General features: G+C 49.1%; 1 protein-coding gene across 1 annotated transcript in view; it reads left to right on the forward strand.

Annotated features, from left to right (window-relative positions):
- The first annotated feature begins 3,633 nt into the window (after positions 1-3,633).
- The window catches only part of Map3k14 (mitogen-activated protein kinase kinase kinase 14), a 34,710-nt gene continuing 17,194 nt past the window's right edge, over positions 3,634-21,149 (forward strand). Inside the window, exons 1-6 of the mRNA XM_005369075.2 lie at positions 3,634-3,706; positions 14,595-14,869; positions 15,879-15,948; positions 17,423-17,633; positions 17,713-18,330; positions 19,656-19,793. Coding sequence (XP_005369132.1) covers positions 14,614-14,869; positions 15,879-15,948; positions 17,423-17,633; positions 17,713-18,330; positions 19,656-19,793 — 1,293 coding nt within the window. The 5' untranslated portion in view covers positions 3,634-3,706; positions 14,595-14,613. The remainder of the gene's footprint in view (positions 3,707-14,594; positions 14,870-15,878; positions 15,949-17,422; positions 17,634-17,712; positions 18,331-19,655; positions 19,794-21,149) is intronic.

A 21,149-nucleotide genomic window follows, 5' to 3' on the forward strand; every position in this document is an offset into this window, starting at 1 on the left:
GGAAATCCTCAATAAATAAATAAATTTAAAAAAAATTCTTAATAAAAAAAAAATCACATACATAAACCCAGAAAGGAGGGTAATGGTTGTATTTCAGCAGGATTGGCTATGTCCAAGGGACAGCTCCTTGCTATAAATCAGTCCAAAAGGTTGAGAGAGAGGGGGGCGTGTTTCATAGTTTACAACAGAATTGTTACTTATAATGATGACTTCAAGCCTTGGCAAGAACCTGAAATGCATTTTGATTTATCAGAAAAACAGGATTGACACAGTGTGGTGACTCTTGTAATCCCACCACTCAGGATGTTGAGAAGAAGATTTATGAGTTCAAGGCCAGCCTGGGCTACATACCAAGACTTCATTTCAAAAAAAGCAAAAGAGAGCAAGCAAAAGAGGGAGAGACTGTGGGGTGACTTAGTGTGAGGCAGCGGGGTAACACTGTGACCTTTGGAAACTGTTGAATGGTGTATACTTCAATCCTCATTTTAAGAGAAATCCTAGTTAAAGGAATATCCTCAAATGCACAGTTAAAGGACACTTAGAATGCTTTTGCATAATATATATAAAATATTCTTACTGTTTATTGTATAAAGTGAAGTTCCTGCATTACTGATTCCAGAATGGCCTCTGTGGCCCAGAGGTGCCTTCTCAGGCATCTTTTCTATTTGGTGTTGTTTGTTTGTTTGTTTTGGTGTGTGCATGTGTGTGCATGCGTGTGCACACGTGCTCATGCATGTGTGTCTATGTGTGAGTGTGGTTTTTGTTTTTTTGTTGTTGGTTTTTTTTTTTGAGACAGGGTTTCTCTGTGTAGCCTTGACTCTCCTAGAACTCAATCTGTAGATCAGGTTGGCCTCGAACTCACAGAAATTCACCTGCCTCTGTCCCCTGAGTGCTGGGATTGAGGCATGTGCCGTCACCTTCTGGCTAGTGTTGACTTTCTTAGTGCAAAGTTTTTGCAAGTTCCATGTAAAATGGCATTGTAACTTTTTTTTTTAAGGCTTGTTAAGTACCCAGTGTCCGGGGTCTAGAGACAAAGTATTGGCCTTGTGATGGCATGGATGCTGGTGTTCAAGGCTTTGCTATTAAACAAACAAACGAGTGACCTGGAATCAAGAAGCCCAGAACTAGACTTTATCAAAGAAATAGCCAATTTGGACTCAGTTATAGACTCATTTCTGGATGAGATTCTCATCCCTTGGCCAAGGAACAAAGGCCTGCCACAATTCCACCTTGGAGTTTCTGCTCTCTGCTCCTTTTTTTGGAGCCTGTCCTGGAACTAGCTCTTGTAGACCAGGCTGGTCTCAAACTCACAGAGATCCGCCTGCCTCTGCCTCCCAAGTACTGGGATTGAAGGCATGCGCCACCACCGCCCGGCCTCTCCGCTCCTTTTCTATAACTTAGGCTGTCTGTTCATGCTTGGCCGTTGAGATACTTCTTCCCAGGTCAATCCCTGGGTGTGTCACTAACAGATCTGTGGATTGTAGCAGCTTCTGTATTTCAGCCTCACCTTCTAAAGCTCGGATCATTGGATAAGAGATTCAGTACCATGGCTGAGTGGGCTTCAGCATACAAGTCCTTCATGTATATCCTACTGCTGCCCCTTCCCTGCAATGTGACATCGAACAAATGAGCTCCAGACCCTCAATTTCCTCCTCTATAAAAAGGGCGTTGTGTAGCCAGACATGGTGGCTCATATGTGTAACCCTCTCAAGAAGCAGAGGCAGAAGAATTGCAAGTTCCAGGCCAACTAGGATACATAGCCAGACCTATCTCAAATAAATATGAAAATAATAAAAATAAAGGATATAATATTAATGTCTTGCATACAGAGTTGTAAGGATTTAAGAAATCATGCATCACACAATACATGACGATCAGTAATAGCTGCCAGTATGAATTTCTGTTTACACGAATCAGAACATAATTACATGTATGCAGATGACAACAAATGTTGAAAATACCCAAAGATACGGCAAGACAACTAATCCCAGCCCTTCTACTGAGGTCACCATGTGTCACTAGGTCATTGCTCAGTCCATTCCGTGCTGCTGACCAGAGGCTGAGGTGGGTACCAGCTCAGAACAGGCAAAGCCCTTTGGGACAGTGTGCATTTCATCACACGTTCCATCCGTCCCTCTGCAAGCCCCACTTGTGGGGTACCGGTCACGGTCACATGCCCTGAATTGTATAAATTAAGCATTGTTCCTTGTAATCAGTCATCCATTAAAACCCTGTCTGTGGTTTGAGAATGTCTCTTTCGCAGGCGAGACACCAGGTCTCTGCTCGAATGACTTGCCCCTGCCTACGGCTCAAAATGTGAAAGGCCGGTGATTCGCACTCGGCTCTTCCATCCTTGTCTTTGTGTGAATGGCCCTTCTCCAACATTAATTAGTAAGTCATGTGTTGGAATAAATGACTGCCAAAGGCCTTTCTGAATCTAAGACAATTTAGGACTCATTCATCATTTAAATAAATATAGAATAAATGGCACGTAATCCATCTATCCATTTTCTCCCCGGCTGGCTTAGAAATCCCTTGAGGATAAGGGTATTACCTTAAGCAAATAACTAGGATGTGTGATAACCACCTGTTTCCCTGACACCCTGAGCCAGGAGAAAAAGAATGAGCCCACTAACAGAGGGTCATCCAGAAATTCCAGTCCCACGAATGTGCCACTAACAGAGGGTCATCCAGAAATTCCAGTCCCACGAATGTGCCACTCTGAATTATTTTCTAGCTGTAAAAAAAAAAAAAAAATGTGAACAAGGATGGGCTTTTGTGGTACCACTTCTAAGTGAGAATCTGGAAACAGAATTCATCCATAGAAGAGTAGGTGGATCGTCTGTAACACTGCAGAAGTCCCGTGTGTGTGTGTGTGTGTGTGTGTGTGTGTGTGTGTGTGTGTGTGTGTGTGTGTGTGGTATGTGATGGCTATCTCTTTCTTACTTCCTGAGTCACAACTATTAAAACGCGCAGTCCCCAGGGAGACTATAAAGAGAGAAATAAAAACCAAAACTCAGAGTGAGGGGCTCTCCTCTCCAGCCTTCTGTTTCTTTGAGTGGCCAGCGGTTTGGTATACACCTTTGTGTCTGCATGTTTGGGGTCATCTTAAGTTTACCAGGTACCACTCCCAAACATGCATACTGCCATGCCTCTGCAATTCTTGTCCCCTACCGCCTGTCTTCATTATGAAAGTAATGGACTACAGAGGATATCAGTGAGGAATATGAGAGGGATGGGTAAAGCCCATCCTCCGAAGGGTGCAGAAGGGTGGGGAGGACTTAAACTTTCTGTGGTATTCTCTGTGTGTGTGTGTGTCTGTCTGTGTTTAATCACTTGAAATTGCTGTCTATAAAATAGAATAACTCACTGGAGAAAATGTGAGAAAATTATAAAAATATTTTAAAATACTAAGACATTAATAAGTCTGACAAGAAGAGAACCTTTGTTTTGTCTACTGGCATCTGGATTTTTTTGTTTGTTTTTGCTTTAAGACAGAGTCTCTATGTCTATGTTTTTATAGATGTTGACCTACTATAGAAGGGACCGGAGAGATGGCTCAGCAGTTAAAAGCACTGGCTGCTCTTACAGAGGACCTGGGTTTGATTCCCAGCACCCACATGGTGACTCACAATTGTCTGTACTGCCAATTCCAGGGGATCCAACAAACCTTTTCAGGGATTTGCGAGTGCCAGGCATGCACAAGGTGAACAGACATACATGCAGACAAAACACCCATACACATAAAGTTAAAAAAAAGACAACCACACAAGATAAGTATTATTCAGGGCCAGAGTTTGCGTAGACTTCTATATACTTTTTCTTTAACATTGTCTCCAGTGATATTTGTTCGTATTGTTAATTTTTATAAACATTTTAATGGATGTGCTGTGATTTAATAATTCCCCATAATCAATTTCGTTCTGGGTTTTTGTTGCTATGGAAACACTGAACAGCGTCAGCTGTGCATCTTTTTCTGTATTTCTAGTTGTTCCCTATCAAGATTGCGTTTCTGTGTGATAGCTGCATAAAAGTAGCTGTTGTCTTGTCTGACGCGCTCTGTCCCCGGTACTTTCGGCTGTGTTATTGCATGGATGAGTAAAAGTGCATGAGGGTGTGTTTAAAGGTCAAAGTGAAGAGGAAGAAAGAGACTGGGGTGCTGTGGCTTGTCAGCGACTTCCTGGAAGGGGAAGGCCTCAGCTTAATCTGTACAGGACACGCAGGAAGTGTCAGGTGGCCCACACAGCAAGGCCCACTGGGAGACCTGTAGAGCTCAGTAGCTAAAAGCTTGGGGAGAGACGGCAGCCAGAGCCACACCCTGTGTTTGGGGAAACGGTGGTCAGATAGATTATAGACCACAGGCTTGGGCCTGGACCCAGAAGCACTGCAGAGCCGGCCGACGTCTTTCAGACTGAGGTTGTCTAAAGGACGTGATGTTTTACGATGAGCTCAGCCCAGTGGGGATGGGCCAAGGTCAGGGAGAGGGTGGAAGTGGCTAAGACCTACACTAATAGAATAGACACGGGTGGTTGCCCTTAGCATCCTGAGGGCCTTTAAGGGCGTTGGTGTTTCCTCGGGCCCCTGGCCAACCAGGGCTGCCAAACATGTGGTGGGGACTGGAGGACTATAATAAGCTCTATCCCACAAATTTTCTTAGCCCTGCCATTGTCTTTGTGGAATTGGCAGTAAGACTGAATAGTTGTGGGCATGTGAGATTTCTTTTGTATATTATCGATCTGTAAAATGTTAATGATTAATGAACCTTCACATTTCATATCTTCATTAATGGGAAATGCACAAAAGAAATCTCCCTCCAGGGAGCAGGCTTCAGGCTGGCCAAGGGGGAGGGGGGTCAAGATCCTTTCAGTTCATTGACGCTCAGAGTGCCCAAGTACAGTACTTGGCGCGCCGCCTCCCCCTAGCTAGTGGCCACCTGCTCCCATATCCTTTGGGAAAGAATTCAGCAAACCTTTCCAGAGCCCTGTAACTTTTACCAACAATAGTTGCCCAGCAGCGACTGTCTGCTCCCTGCCCCCAGGGCCCTCCTTTTATAACTCTATACCAGGAGTGTGAGGGAATGGAGGGTTATAGCCTCACTCTCCTGGGAATTAGGTCCTGGGGTATAGGAGGACCAGCTTCATTTTCATGATCCCTTCCCGACCTTCGACTCCATTCTCACCAACTGCCACTGTGGCTTCAGCCTAACCACCAGCTCCCTAAAGCGGTAGTGATTCCTACAGAGAGACTCCCCTCTCACCTAGAGTACCGTGTGTGTGTGTGTGTGTGTGTGTGTGTGTGTGTGTGTGTGTGTGTGTGCTTGTCTATGAGGAGGCCTTAGTTCAGGTATTGTTCCTCAAGAGTCACCCACACCTATTACTTTTTATTGCATTTTTATTTCCTTAGGCCACAGAGTGGGTGTGATGGTCAGAGGGCAACTCGGAGCCAATTCTCTCCTTCTACTGTCTGGCTCAGTGGCAAGCAGCCCCACCTATGAGCCCCACCTTAGTGTTTGAGTCTCTCACTAGGACCTGAGGCTCACGCTCAAGTCCTCCAGCACATGGCTACAAGCGGTTCACCAGCTGGCATCTCCCTAGCCCTCCGCTGGTGTCTCCCTTCCCTTGAGCAGTTCTTGCTCACCCATAGGAAGCCTCTCCTGCTGCAGCTCCTGCTGCAGCTCCTGCTGCAGCTGCTCCGAGTTTCCCTGTGTGCCCTCCCCACTGCATGGCCTCTGTGTCTGTGTCCTAGACCTCCTCTGCTTTACAACGTCCTTCTCTGACAGCTTGTCTGTTACCCCAGCGTGCTATGGACCCCTTCAACAACTGTGCCGTTTTCCTCGTTGTCATTCTAGCACCCAGGCCAGGGTACCCAGCAGACCCACTCTGCGTGCCCAGGGCCTTCACAGCACTACAGGAGGACAGGACTTACCGACAGAGACCTTATTCATCAAAAGCCTTCTCTGCCTCCAGTCACTGGCTCTAAGACTCTTCAGTGGGGTCTGTGAGAGACTGTTGTGCCTATGTGCTGTGAGCTCTCTGCCTGATATGAGAACCACATGATTTGGGGGGGGGGGTTTGTTTGGTTGGTTGGTTGGTTTTGGTTTTGGGGTTTGTTTTGTTTTGTTTTGTTTGGGAGATTGGTATTTTTTGTTTTGTTTTTGAAACAGGGTTTCTCTGTAGCTTTGGAGCCTGTCCTGGAACTAGCTCTTGTAGACCAGGCTGGCCTCGAACTCACAGAAACCCACCTGCCTCTGCCTCCTGAGTGCTGGGATTAAAGGCATGCGCCACCAAGCCCAACTCACATGGTTTAGATTAGCATCTGTTTTCCAAATCTTTTCAGTTCTTGTATAAGATGGTGTCTTGATTCTTTTGTTAGCATCTCCCTGTGGGTTTTTTTTTTTCATACATGTATACAATAATGGTCTTCTTTAAAATCCTCTGAGCTGAGCATGGCCTCTTGGCCTCCTGTGTAGACCCAGAACTGAAGAGGTTTAAACAGGATTATATGTTTTTAAAATATTTGTGTGTATTAAAATTAATGATAGATTAACATTTTTATTTCTGCTACTTTAACTTGCATTATTTATATTTTAATACCCTGGCTTTTTTTTCTCCATTCCCTTGCTTCCTGTTACAGTGGCAAAATTTTCCTTCTTTACCCTTTGGGTTTGGAAGTTCTGGTGGAATCTCTGCTCTTGTTTGTTTGTTTGTTTGTTTTGAGACAGGGTTTCTCTGTGTAACAGCCCTGGCTCTCCTAGAACTCACTCTGTAGACCAGACTGGCCTAGAACTCAGAGATTCACCAGCCTCCACCTCTGATGTGCTAGAATTAAAGGTGTGCATCACCACTGTCCCACAGGTATCTCTGTTCTTATGGAAGTTATTCTTAAACTTTAATGTGTATACATAATTGTAATTTTAATAAAATTTATACATTTTCACAAGTAAAATTTCCCCCAAAATACCAGGTTTTATTTTTCTTCCATTTTAGATGTAATATTTTACTTTATATGTCTGAGTGTTTTGCTTCTGTGTGTCTTTGCACTACATATGTGCCTAGTGCCCTCAGAGGTGGGAGGAGTGCATCAGATCCCCTTAACTGAAGTTACAGATGGTTGTAACCACTTTGTGGCTGCTGGGAGCTGAGTTCAGGCCCTCTGGAAGAGTGGTCAGTGCTCTTAATCACTGAGCAGCTCTCCAGCCCCTTGACTGATTTTTTTCAACACACAATTGTTCGTTGAATTGACCAACACATTGCATCAATTCCTGTGCCTGCTGCTACTTCTTACATTCCGTGTCTCTCTTCCATACATCTCTTCCTTCCAAAGCACGCCCTTCAGTGGCTCTTTAAGTCAAGATAGTAGAATGTTACCTGCAATTCTTGTTTATGTGCATACGTGTTGTGTATAGATTTTTAAACAAATGACCTATTAAAACTCATCGACTTAAAAACTATAACACCCGGCAGCATGTGGCAGAGCCCTTGGCTTGGAAGTCTGACTTGCTGGTTCAGCACTTAGTGACAGACCAGACACCTGCTCCCCAATTCTTCATTTTTGTGCTTCTTGCCTACAGGGGCTGAGCGTACCCCAAATACAAAATAGAAATTATACTAGCCTTGTAGCCAGTTAATATCTGTCAGTTCCTGGATTTAACAAGAGCTGGTGATCATTGAGTGCCAGGGAAGTGGGCCGCTTCCTGGGTACTGTTTGAGTTCTAAGTCCATGTCAGGTTCTCTAGTTATTCAAATCGAGCCTCAGTTTCCTCATGTGTCAAGTGGGAATAAGAACGTCAGCCTTGTAACTGTGAGGCACATGAACAGTGCAGAACCATCACCACACTCAGACCCGTGTGAGCCGCGTCAGCCGCTGCATCTCCTTAGCTGAGTGGACACTCGCTGAATGAATGCAAGAGGCCACCGTAACTGGCTTCTCCTGAGGAGAAAAAGATAGGGCAGGTCTAGGTAAGAGCCCCACAGAGAGAGGAGCATGGTGAGGATGGAGGAGAAGCAGACTTGCCCATGGCTGCCCAACTGCTTTGAGCAAAGGGACCAGTCTGGCTGGCTAGGTGCCATGGCAGGCACGAGGAGGCAAACAGGGCAGAAAGGGGAACCAGAATGAAGCAGGTGTGGGGACCTAGGGCACAACTGATCAAATAGCTGTTTGTGAGGGCAGCTCCCTCCCAGGCACTCGCCCTGGGCGCTCCCTTGCTTCACAAGCCCTCCTTCTTGTTAGGGTGACGCTTTATTGGTGTGGCCTGGCAGCTAGGCCAACTACAAGCAGAAAAGAGGAAGCATCAGGGCGGCACTGGTGTCGGCCAATGTCTTATTAAGGAAGTTGGGCCACTCCACTTCTGCTGCTTATCCCTCTGAGCATTCAGAGAAGGACACACTCTTATCCCCAGTGAAATAGAGATTTGTTCGGATCCTTCAGTGGACGTTGTCAGAGTGGCCTCAACGGTTTTGATTTCCCTCTGGTGAAGTGAATATGGAATTCCTTAGGTGAGACTGTGGACACCTCGTTTATGTGACGCGGAGGCATGGACGTGTTGGTGACTCAGTCAACACAGCCTAGTAAGGGGCAAAGGGACGAACATGCACTTGGCATCTCCTGTTGGCCAGACTAGCCATGGCAGTTCGTGTTCTCTCCCTCTGTACACTCCGAAGATTCCTGAAAGTCAGGACTCTGACTTCCTGAGAGAAGTCCGAGAAACCGTTCGAGGTCAGTGCACAGGCTCCAGGAGCAGGGACCAAGTCCAGCACACCTCTAGCTGTGTAACCTAGGCATGCTGGGAACTTCTCACTTCCACTGTGAAAGGAAGGTTAAGTAATGCTAGGTGCTTAGCAGATATTAGCCGCTGTTGTTATTGTTCTGAATTGGAGTCAGCCAGCCCTCCTGACCGGCCTGTTCTGGGAATTAGGAGGAAGCTGAGGCCAATGGCTCTAAGTCTCTTCTTAGCGACCTGGGGTTCTACAGAGGTCTCAGCTGAGGGGAAGAAGGCTGAGTGGGTGGACCTCTTGCCAGTGCCATCAGCCAGGACAGCTGTTTCTGATATGAATGCTTCTAGCTCTTATATGGTGATGAGGTGTGATTTCATTTGACAAAAATGGCCCTAATGCCTTTTTTTTAAAATAAAGCTAGAAGCCATAACTTCTGTTTCCCAGCCTGGTGTTCTCAGGGTAAATGGACTTGCTAAAAGAGGGAAGTGAAATGTGATACATTTTAGAAAGGCTGTTTACTCCCAAGGCCAACATTTAAAATACTTCTATTGCACCCTTTAATGAGTCAAAGACTCATTTGGCCTAACTCTTATTTCTCTCCCAGAATCCTGGAAACAGATGTGTTTTCCACCTGAGCTCTCCAGTGCGGTAACCAGTGTACCTGAGAAGCTGTATTTACAGCTTCTGTCATTGTACTTAACTGTAAACAAACACACATTCCTGGTGGCTAGTATAGATTAGTATGGAGAGGGGTCAAATGGCAGACCTGGTACCAAAAGGCTTGTCAGGAGTAGAGAATCTAGGAGGCAAGAGAGATGGTTTCATGGTTAAGGCGCAGGCTGCTCCTCTGGAGAAGGCAGGTCTAATGCCCAGCGCTCAGATGGTGGCTCACAACCGTCTGTAACTCCAGTTCCAGGGACCCAATGCTCTCTTCAGAACTCCACAGGCACCAGATGACACAGTGATACAGAGACGTGCGTGGAGGCAAGACATCCGTACATATTAAAATAACAGAGCCGCGCGGTGGTGGTACATGCCTTTAATCCCAGCACTTGGGAGGCAGAGGCAGGCGGATCTCTGTGAGTTCAAGGCCAGCCTGGTCTACAAGAGCTAGTTCCAGGATAGGAACCAAAAAGCCACGGAGAAACCCAGTCTCGAAAAAAAAATCCAAAAAAAAAAAATAAAATAATAAAATAACAGTACAAGTTCTGGGTAGGAGAGACAGCAGCTCAGCAGTGGAGGGCATGGGTTTCCGCTCCCATGTCAGGTGGCACACAGCCACCTCTGACCCCAGCTTCGGCAGATATGACTGCCCTTTAGACCTCCTAGCTCCCCACGTACATGAAGAGTTAGGCCAAATGAGTCTTTGACTGCCAATTTCAAGACCCTTGACCATCTTAAAATAAAAGGATCTCTTTTCTTCTGCTTATATTTAGTGTGTGTGTGTGTGTGTGTGTGTGTGTGTGTGTGTGTACACGCTATGGCGCACAAGTTGAGGTCAGAGGACAACTTGTGGAAGTTGTTCCTCTTTTCTCTACTCTGTGGGTTACAGGGATCAAACTCAAGTTCTCAGGCTTGGCAGTCCCCAAAAACTGTCTTCTTACAAAGGCCTGGGAGCATCATGTATCCCAGTGACAGAGCACTTGTCTGACGTGTGCGAGGACGATTTCGGACGCCAGCACTGAAAGGAGAGCATATTCTGGGCCCTATGCCACTGGCTCTTCGGCGGATCTAGGATGTGTGCATGTTAAGAAGTCATCTGGCACAGCTCCAGACTTTCTGGTTGGAAATTCCTGCACTGGAGAACTCTATAGAGGGAGGCCAAAGGCAGAGTCAGGCATGCAACCCTAGCCCTGACCTGGGCCGTGGTTTACACTTAGGCAAGCGCCATGACCCCATCCCTGAAAAAATGCAAACTGTCTTGCTCCTGTGACTCCCAGACATCCTTGAGCCCAAACCTAGAAGTGTTCTTACAGACAGAGCCTAGGGTTGATCTGGTAGCACCCAGCCACTTCCGCCCCTAGATTCCTGCAGTGTGATCGAGGCACCGCAAGAGGAGATCAGGTTGGATGTATGCACTGGACCTGAAGGAGTGCTGGTGAACCCTGCCTTTTCTCTTTGCGGGCTCTGGGTGGGACTCTTGCCTTTGCTGTCATCCTTGGCTTCCATACAGTGAAGCTAGCAGGCGGCTGCATGCATTGGAGGCTGAGGTGGAGTTGAGGAGGGGGATGGGTTGAGAGATGAAGTAGAGCCTTGACTTCATTTAGCCCCCATTTAGGCCGAGGGGTGGGGGGCGGGAGCGAGCCAGCACCAAAAGCCTAGGGCTGGGAAGAACACCTAGCTACAGTCCTGACATTGATACTGATCTGCGTGTTATGGACCAGACCCACATAGAGGTGGGGGAGGAGAGAGGAAGCAGGCCTGTCCATATTTGTGGGAGAGTTGCCATCAGGCCAGTGAACCTGGAGGCTGTCAGTGAGGGGCTGAGTCATGGTCATGTGGCCCAGGACAGCCAACTGCAGGAGAAGTTCCACTGCTGCTGCCTTAAACTGTCCGCAGCTGGCAGGGTAGGGGTCAGCTCGTGCTCCCTCTGCCATCCTCAGGGCCAGCTGCCAGTTGCTGGGTCAGCTTCTCAATGGCCTCCTTGTCATTCTGCCTGCTAGGCTGGGGATGAGTCACTGGAGAGTACACGGGAGGCCACAACCTCAACTTCTCCCCAGGGAGAGCAGCCTGGTGTTTGTCGTGTGTGCTTGGGGGTGGGGGCGACAGGGCCCCTGGCCTGCTGCCCAGCTACATGAAAGAAAGGTACTGGTTGGCTGAGTGCCCGCAGCCTCTAAGAGTGCTAGCTCAAGGTGAGCTTTCTACACCAGGTAGAGGCGGGCTTTCTGAGCAGAGTGCAGCTCAGGGCCCACCCTCTTCCTCGTTCACTGGCCCAGCTCTTCATCGCGCATGCATGGGACCATCCTGTCAGAAGGTCTGCAAATGTGTCTTCGGTCCTTCGGGTCCCAGTCAACATGAGTCATCCTGATTTGTGTCTTGTTGTTCTCTGTACTAAGATGCAGCCATGTACAGGGTCCCCCGACTCTTAGGAGCCCTGCGACCACAGAGGACCTTGAGTTTCCCTTCATGTTTGCCTGGAACATGACTTGGGAAACTCGAGCCTGGGGTCCACAGCCTGTCCCAGCTTTGCCACACAAGGGCTGACTTCCTGAACAGAGATCCACTTGGATAGGCTTCAGGTTTTCACAAGAAAGTAAGAAGAGTCCATTAAGCATAGATCTATTTCTCTTAGATTCAGGGGGTTTCCTAGTTTATTTTTAAATTGCATTTTCCCTGATAAAAAGGCCAAAAAAGGTGGGCTTCATTGTAGACTTTAAGTCAGTTTTCAGAAGGCCGAAGGATTTGGGGAGGGATGTAGGGAGGAAAAGTTACAGTACCAGCCTACCTGGAGGTTTTTGCCAGTTGGAATTCAGAATTTCCCATTGACGTCTTAAAGTGACCAAGTGGTAGATTATCCATTCTAGCCTCAAGAATCAGGCATCCCTGCTGGAGGCTGGAGCTGTTCTGGGTTAAGGGCTAGCCTGCTCTCAAGAGGTAGAGATGCAAGAACAAATGAACAGAACCCAGCCCACCTTCAGGTAGGGCCGACAAGGCTTCTAGAGCCAGTGGAACGGAAGGAGGTGAGTGAGGCGGGTCCTGGGAAGAAGCTTGGTCCCGGTATTCCTCAGCTCCCCACTATCTCACTAACTTCCAGGTGTGACTGGGCAAAAGGCCAAGGGTCTCAGTTGGCTTCATTTGGTCTGCACGCCTGCCCTAAGAGCAACTAAGTATGAGCTCAATTTAATGGCGTTACAGCTGGGAAGACCACATCTGTGAGTAACAGCGTTAAGACCAACCTGCCAGCCCAGAACAATTATCAAAGACCTGCTGGCATGTGGTACCTTCTCAGGCTTTGTCTGAAGCAAGTCACACCCTGCTCTTTAATAAGTCTCTGTCTCTGGACCAGAGAGATAGCTTAGTGTAGTTTAGGGCAGTTGCTGCTCTTCCAGAGGAATTAGGTTTGAATTCCAGCACCCACGTGGTGGCTTCACAACTGTCTGTAAATCCAATTCCAAGGTATCAGACACCCTTTCTGGCCCCAGGCCACCAAGCATACATGTGGTACACATACATCATGCAGGCAAAACACCCAAACACATAATTTTGTTTTTTAAGTCCTGTCTTGACTGAGGGTGTAGTGCAGTGATTGAACACACATCTGACATGCCGAATGTCCTGGGCTCGATCCCCAGCATCACACAAAAACATTCCTGCCTTTAAAAAAGTATTCCAATATTAACTGGGCATGATGGTGCATGCCCTTAGTTCCAGTTGGAGGCTAGAGGCAGGCAGATCTCTGAGTTCAAGGCCATTCTGGTCTACAGAGTGAGTTCCCTGACAGCCAGGGCTACACAGAGAAACTGGTCTCAGGAAAAGAGAAAAACAATTATTCCCATGTTGATGAGCTCAGACAGCCACTGTTTCTCTTTTGATCATTCTGATGTCTGTGCTGTGGGCACAGGTTGACAGCAGCCCACGACTGCCCTCTGTTCAGCTTCCTTGGGAAGGCTCAGGATAGTCCACTTGGAACCCAGAGAGTGGTAGTGTTTCATGCTGTGTGCCCAGATGCCCGTTAGTATTAAGGTATCTAGTATAAATACTACTTTTACTGTTACCTAGGGGAAAAATACTTGGAGGTTTTCTGTGAATGTTTGCAGAGGAAGCCACTTTTCAGGACTTCTAGAGAGTCACAAAAAGTTGCATCATTGGGAAGGAGCCAAGTGTTGAGCCCCATTTTTAGGCTGAATGCAGAGGAAAGGTGGAGTCTTCTTTAAAACATGATTTTATTTGCTCTTTGATGATTTTTTTACATGTGTATAATGTATTTTGGTAGTATTCACCCCATTACCCTCTTTTTAAAAAATTATTTTTAGGCCAATAGTAGTGGTGGTGGTGCACACCTTTAATCCCAGCACTCAGGAGGCAGAGGCAGGTAGATCTCTGTGAGCTCAAGGCCAGCCTGGTCTACAGAGCAAGATCCAGGACAGACAGGGTTACACAGAGAAACCCTGTCTCAAAAAAAATAGTATAACAATAATAGTAATAATAATTTAAAATTTAAAATTACTTATTTTTGAGTATTGAATGTTAAACCTTTATGTATATGTGTGTGTGTGTGTGTGTGTGGTGTGTGTGTGTGTGTGTGTGTGTGTGTGTGTGTGTGTGTGTGTGTAGCACATGTATGCAGTGCCCATGAAGGCCAGAAGAGGGCACTGGATCCCGAGAACTGTAGTTGCAAATGTTTATGAACTGCCATATGAGTGCTCCAACTGCTGAGCCTTCTGTTCAGCCCACCCCATTGTCTTCTCTCCCTCCCACTTCCCCTCCTACTCGTGTGTGTGTGTGTGTGTGTGTGTGTGTGTGTGTGTGTGCGTGTGTGTGTGTGCGCGCGCGCGCACACTGCACTGAGATTAACTAGGATCATTTGCTTGAGCATAGGTGTGGGGTTTATTGGACCATGGACAATTTATCAGTGGCTACACCCTGAAGAGAATGACCCCATCCCTCTTAAGGCCCAGCAGAGGAATCCATTCACAGTGCAGTGCCAGTAGACCAGGGGTCCCAAAATGAAATGCTCATGAATATTGTGAGCTTGGATTCCTTACTTCTCATGGTGTTCAGAGAATGAGTACACTTGGCCTAAAGAGCCAAGAACCTTCCAGTGTGCCCACCACCACCACAGACATACACAGATAGATGTGTTTCCCCTCCAATCTGTGCCTAACCTCTACATGAGGTCTGGGATTTGGAGTGACCTGGTCTGTGTTTGGCCCCCCGTAGGTGAGCACAAGCCTGGGAGATGGCAGTGATGGAAGCGGCCTGCCCAGGCACTCCTGGCTCAGCAGTTGGGCAACAGAAGGAACTCGCCAAAGCCAAGGAGAAGACACAGTCGCTGGGGAAGAAGCCGAGCTGTGTCTACAAGCTTGAGGCTGTGGAGAAGAGCCCCATGTTCTGTGGGAAGTGGGAGATCCTGAACGACGTGATTACCAAAGGCACAGCCAAGGAAGGTTCCGAGGGTGGCCCACCCGCCATCTCCATCATTGCCCAGGCTGAATGTAAGGATCCGGGGCTGCTCTGAGCACAGTGGCACGTGAATGAATGGGCTAGCAGAGGGGTGGCCGGCATGAGAGGTCCCCATGGAAGAGCGAGGTCAGAACGGCCACTCTGTAATGTCTCCAGACACATTTGGAGGTCTAGCCCAGGGTATCTAAGTAGGCTCTGTAAGAGGGAAGGGTGGATCGTAGGGACTTAGCAAATAGAGTCTATGCCTTTGTGACCCGAACAGGGACGCAGCCAAGGGGCAGGAATGCTTAAGGACTCTGCAGGCGCATCAAGCTGGCCTTTAGCCCTTTGCGCTGGCATCCGGAGGAGCCCAGACAGGAAAGGCCAAGACTCCTAGGAAACCCCTCTAGCCTACATCACTGCCTTCAACCAGAGATGCCTCCACCCACCCCCAAATCGGCACCCTGCTCTTGGGCCTGCTGGGCCAGTCTCTGGGCAGCCAGCCTTGGCAGCTGAGGCCAAAGTCTGACCCCTTCCACTTCTACTCCTGTGGGAGTCAAGAACTCCTGGGAGGGCTGGGAAACTCCAGAGTCCTCCGCTGTCCTCAGCACCACCTTCCAGTCCAGCAGGTATCCTGGGCTAGAACCTGAAGAGCGAGATAGCCCATGTGTGGTAGCATTCCTCTCTATGTGTCCACCTTCTGCTTCACCTCCCCAAGCCCTCCACTTGACTTTTGAGAAGAAATGAGAAAATGGACATGAAATGAGTGTACACATAAACACGTGTGAACATAAATACTTGCCAGCTTGTTTATCAACTGTGATGTGTGGAATGTTCTAGAAGCTTCACTGTTAGTGAGTCCGGCAGGCTTCCTATGATCCTATTTTACAGACAATCCCCTCTTGACTAGTCAGCTGGGGACAGGGTGACTCCCCCAGTGAGAGATAGGGTGGTGGCCGGGAGGTGAGCCACTAGGGCCTGTCTAGAAGGCTCGCCCCCACTGCTAAACTTGTCTTTGTTCTCATCTCCCTGCTAATCTGCCCCCTTTTCCTTGACTTAAAGGTGAGAACAGCCAGGAGTTCAGCCCCACCTTTTCGGAGCGCATTTTCATCGCAGGGTCACAGCGGTACAGGTAAGACAGCAAGCTGCTGCAGCCGGGAGGGAGGGGTCTGACACCAGGCCACCTGCCAGCTGCACTCTCACCAGGCCTCTGGCTCCCGGCTTCAGCACCTGGGCTCTGCTCCTGGCAGCCGCCCAGCTTTCCTGGCCCAACTGCTCTCAGCCAAGTCAGCCTGGCGGAAGCTGCCTCTGGCTCCCATCAACTTGACATTTTATTTTTGTTCTCCAAGTCCTGATACACCCCTGCTTTCCCATCAGCAGGGAGGATGCCGGGAACAGCGGCTTCCAACGGTGACTAGCCATGAGCACGGGCCAGAGGGAACACACTTGCCATTCTATAGGTCTTATCTTGCCCTGGCCCTGGTCCTGGATGAGAGCTAGGCCAGGCTCATCTGTCTCCAGGCTCCCCATTCTCCAAAGATGAGATTTGATCACAGTCAGCCCCAGACATAGGCCCTTCTTTCCACCAGGAATTAAAGCATTGGCGTTTAGAAACCGCTAATGATCAAAAGGGGCCAGGGTGGGAGGTTACTGTCCTCCTTAGGGCTTAAGCATTTCTTTATGTTACCTCAGACACCTTTTGGCCCAAAGAATAGGATTTTTGCTGAATCCTCTTCTTTTGGCTGCCTGAGAGGCTTACAGGCTCCCGTCACTCCAGGGGCCGATTGTGGGGGTAAAGTGATGTAGAGGGACTGTGGCTGAGGCTGTAGCCAGTGCCCCCTCCCCCGCTGTTTCATAGCAGCCCCCTTCCAAACCCTTTCCTGATACCAGTTCCTTTAACACATGACAGGGTAGGAGCCCGGCAGATCTTCCGTGGCTGCACCAGCCTAAAAGGGATCCATTTGGCAGCTCCTTGTGCCCCGTGGCAGCTAGATATCTCCAAGGGCTAAGGCTAGAGATGACAGAAACAAAACCACTCAGATCTGTCAGAGCTAAGGTGCCTGACCCAAGAATGGCCCTCTCTGGGTCAGTTCACCCATGGAGCAGCCAGAGAGCTGGCACCCCAGTGCCCAGCAATAAGCCTATGGAGCAGCCTGTTGAGGGGCCAGGCGTTAGGGCTTAGAAACTGTTCTCATTTAAAAACCCCATCTCCACCCCGTGTGGCAGGAAATACTGTGCTCATTTCCTAAGGGAGAAAACATGGTATTTCTGGGGCTTAGGAACATGCCCACACTATGTAAGTACAGAGCTGCCACATCATGGCATTTTGGTCAATAGTGGGCCATGTACATGACAGTGGTCGCACAGGCCCATAGCACCTCGTAATAAACAGCTGTTCAAGTTTGTGCTGGGATCCCTGATTCTCACACATATTCACCTAACACCGCGTTCCTCACATGCGTCCCCTGTCATGTCATTAAGCATGCATGACTGGAATGACGGAGCTGGGGTTTGCGCTCAGAGTCTCTCTGACTCCACAGACAGTCCAACTGTCCCTCCTCTTGCTTTCCTGCGCTCAAAATGTGGATCTGTCCCCTTTCTGACAGCCAGTCTGAGAGCCTTGACCAAATCCCCAACAATGTGGCCCACGCAACTGAAGGCAAAATGGCCCGTGTGTGCCGGAAGGGAAAGCGTCGCAGCAAAGCCCGGAAAAAACGTAAGAAGAGGAGGTCGAAGTCACAGGTCCAGGCAGGAGTGGCCTTAGCCAAGCCCCTGCCCCGAACTCCTGAGCAAGAGAGCTGCACCGTCCCTGTGCAGGTGAGACCCTCCACCATTGTCCTGGTCCCTGCTTTGGGTGTTTGGACTGGGACTTGTGACCCCTGTTTTTTTTCTGCAGGAAGATGAGTCTCCACTAGGCACCCTCTATGCCAGAAATGTCTCCCAGTTCACCAAGCCTCTGAAGGAAGCAGACCTCGGGCACCTGTGCTGTAAAAAGCAGGGTGAAGGCCTGCGACCGGTGCTGCCCCGACCTGAGCTCCACAAACTGATCAGCCCCTTGCAATGTCTAAACCATGTGTGGAAACTCCACCACCCGCAGGCCGTAGGCCCCCCGCCCCATCCTACTCACCCTTTCCCCTACAACAGACTGCCCCATCCTTTCCCATTCCACCCTCTGGAGCCCTGGAGACCCTATCCGCTGGAATCCCTCTTCCTGGACAAACTAGCCAGTGTAAGTGGCCAGCAGCCCCTGCCCAGCCCACACCTAAGCAAACTGGCCTATGGAGACACTCAGAAGCCCCTGCCCAGCCCACACCTGGAGTCCAGCTATCCATCTCGAGGTGCCCAAGAAAAGGCTCCTGTGGAGGAGTACCTGGTCCATGCACTACAAGGCAGTGTGAGCTCAGGCCAAGCCAACAGCCTGGCCAGCCTGGCTAAGACATGGTCATCAGGGAGCTCCAAGCCTCAGAGGCTCAGCCCTGAAACTGAGGACAACGAGGGTGTCCTGCTTACCGAGGTAACTAACCCCCTAAACTCCTGTACACATACGTCAATAGCCACCTTTCTGACGATAGGGGTGGGGGCGGAGCTTGCTTTGGAGACAAAATGTTGCTGTAAGCCAGCAGGCCCTGAGGAAGGGTTCCTTCATACAAGAGTCACTCATGCCCATGTTAATAAATCAATTTGCTCACTGGGGATTGAATCAGGATTCTGTTACCATGACAAAATGCTAAAACAGTCAACTTCAAAGGTTCATTTGGGCTGAGAGTTTCAGAGATTTTGGGCTCAGTACATTATGGCTGAGCACGTGATGGAGATGACTTACTGACATCACACAACCCAGAAGCCGAGAGAGATGAAGGGTGTGATCCCGACATTTGAAGGGTACACCCCAGTGGCCTAACTTCTTCCCATTAGGCCACACCTCTTAAAGGTTCCACCCAACCAAAAGCCACAGAGTGATCTCAGTCCTAAAGCGGTCCATCCACAGCCTCACTTCCCACAACCTTTCTAGGTGTCTCTCTTCAGTCCTTCTGGGTAGTTTTCCTGTGGCTGAATTGTGTGTGTTTGATGAAAACATCCTAGCGAAAAGAAGGATGCTGCCCGCCCTCTCCCCATTCCCTCCCTTTTCCTTTAGTTCTCTGTCAAGTAACTTTGCAACTTGAAGCATCTTGTTCAATTGCTGGGCTTATTCTAGTCACTTTTGACACTGTCCTTGGCTCGGTTCTCTTCCCCCTTCTAGTTACCGAGTTACATTGTTCCATTATCAAGGCAATTTAGCTTTTCATCCCAGGTGTTGTTCCTTTTGCGAAACTACAGCTCGCAGCATTCCCCTGGACTACAGATACCAGCGCACGCAAGCGCAGGACACCTTTCCCAGAAGCCTTTGCATTCCTTGTTAAAAGGCGAGGGTCCCCACGACCCCTTCCCTTTTCCCCCTGCCTCTCCTTTCGTTTCCGCACACCTGTACCTAACTTGCCGTTACCCCTCCCCCATTAAAGTGCCGTTACCCACGTGGGACCGCCGCGTGTCTGTGTCTCCTTTCGTCTTTACCCTCTAACCCGGAAGACAAGAAAGGCAGAAATAAGAACAACAATAAGAACAACACCAGGGCTCATCGCCCCCACCCCCACCCCCACCCCCGGGCAGTCTGTGAAGGTCACCTTTGCCTTCTTATTCCTCTCAACCCCTTTGGTCTGTCTTCCAAACAACCCACCTGAGAGCTGGTAGTATGTCTGGGTGTGGCTGTTCAGCACCCGTAGCTCTAGTGAGGGCTGGTAGCTGGAGAGCCTTCCTCACTGTCCTGGCCATTGGAACTGACCCCCTCCTTTTCAACCCTAGAAACTCAAACCAGTGGATTATGAGTACCGAGAAGAGGTCCACTGGGTGACACACCAGCCCCGTTTGGGCAGAGGCTCCTTCGGTGAGGTTCACAGAATGAAGGACAAGCAGACCGGCTTCCAGTGTGCTGTCAAAAAGGTATGCCAAGTTGATACACTGATGGGCTCACACCCAAACTTCCAGCACTTGGGAGGCTGAGGCAAGAGGATAGCCATGAATTCTAGGCCAGCCTGGACTATGGTACGAGACCCTGCCTAAAATTTTTCTGAAACATACATAGTTGGTAGAACACGAGAGAGTTGGAAGGGAAACCACACGGGGGCTGCCACATTTGGTCTCAGCAATATTGTCAACAACAATATTGTCCAGTGCTCTGCCTTGATGGTTGGGTCAGCTGCAGTTGGAAGGGAGCAGTCTGTCACATGACCTGGCCTGCTCGCTGCCCTTGGTATGCATATCTGTGAGAGGCAGTGCAGGAGCACGCAGCTTGGGTCTGGATACAGCCCTGGCCGCTGAAGACGCCAGGGCCTGTAGGGGCAAGTCCAGACCTGGAAGATTGTCCAAGTCACAGACAGTGTGTGCTGAACAAAACCCTCATGCCACATAGTGGGGCCTGGCGCAGGTGGTGAGAGTGGTGCCTTCCACCTGCCAGGTCTCCTGCGAAGAAGCTAGACACTAGACATTACACCTGCCTCCCATGGCCAAGTCCTAAGGGACTGGCAGGCCAGCATGTGGAAACACGCTGGGCTGGTGACAAAATCAGGGTCCAAATGAAAATGTGTCACAGACTGTAGCTTTGGAGAGAGGAGGGAAAGGAGAATCCTGTCCTAAGGGCTTGATGAGCAGCAAAAAGCTCGAGACACCTCCCGTGTGGCTTGCCCAGGAGCCCTGGAGCTAGGCTTCCCCTGCCATGTCGCATTGTTCCAGCTGCATATCCTCAGATCTCAGTAGTGTCACCTCTGCTCCCTCAGCGTCTGGCCTCAACCCCTGCTTTGGAGGTCCCTGCTCTATTGGAAGCCTGCCTGTCCCTAACCAAAAAGACTAAGAACCTGAATTTATGTGGATCATTTTGGGAAATATTGGTTGAGGGATTTTGTTGTTCTGTGGGGAGTTGACCACTAGGCAAAATAACTGGCTTTATATCAGACACCCTGATCCCCAAAAGGAAAAAGACCAAGAAATCAAACCACCGAGACCCAGCATATTCTAGGTGTCGTGCAGAATGAGCCCTGCCACTTCCATCAAGGCTGCCCCTAGCTTTGGGGATGTCTCCAGCTGGGATGTGAATAAACCTAACTTCCTGGGTTTATACTTGAGCCAGGTTGTGGCTGGTGTCGAACCTGAACCTCAGAGTAGTGGAAGAAGAATCTGTCCGTTTCACCTCAGAGTTCATACAGACGTGAAGTGATCAAGTACCATCCTCACCCTCAGCACAAGCACAGACTGAAGTCTTGCCAGCATGGGTCATCTTACACTTGGATGCCAGGGCCACGG

The sequence above is a fragment of the Microtus ochrogaster genome, unplaced genomic scaffold, assembly GCF_000317375.1.
Source record: "Microtus ochrogaster isolate Prairie Vole_2 unplaced genomic scaffold, MicOch1.0 UNK44, whole genome shotgun sequence".
NCBI lineage: Eukaryota > Metazoa > Chordata > Mammalia > Rodentia > Cricetidae > Microtus > Microtus ochrogaster.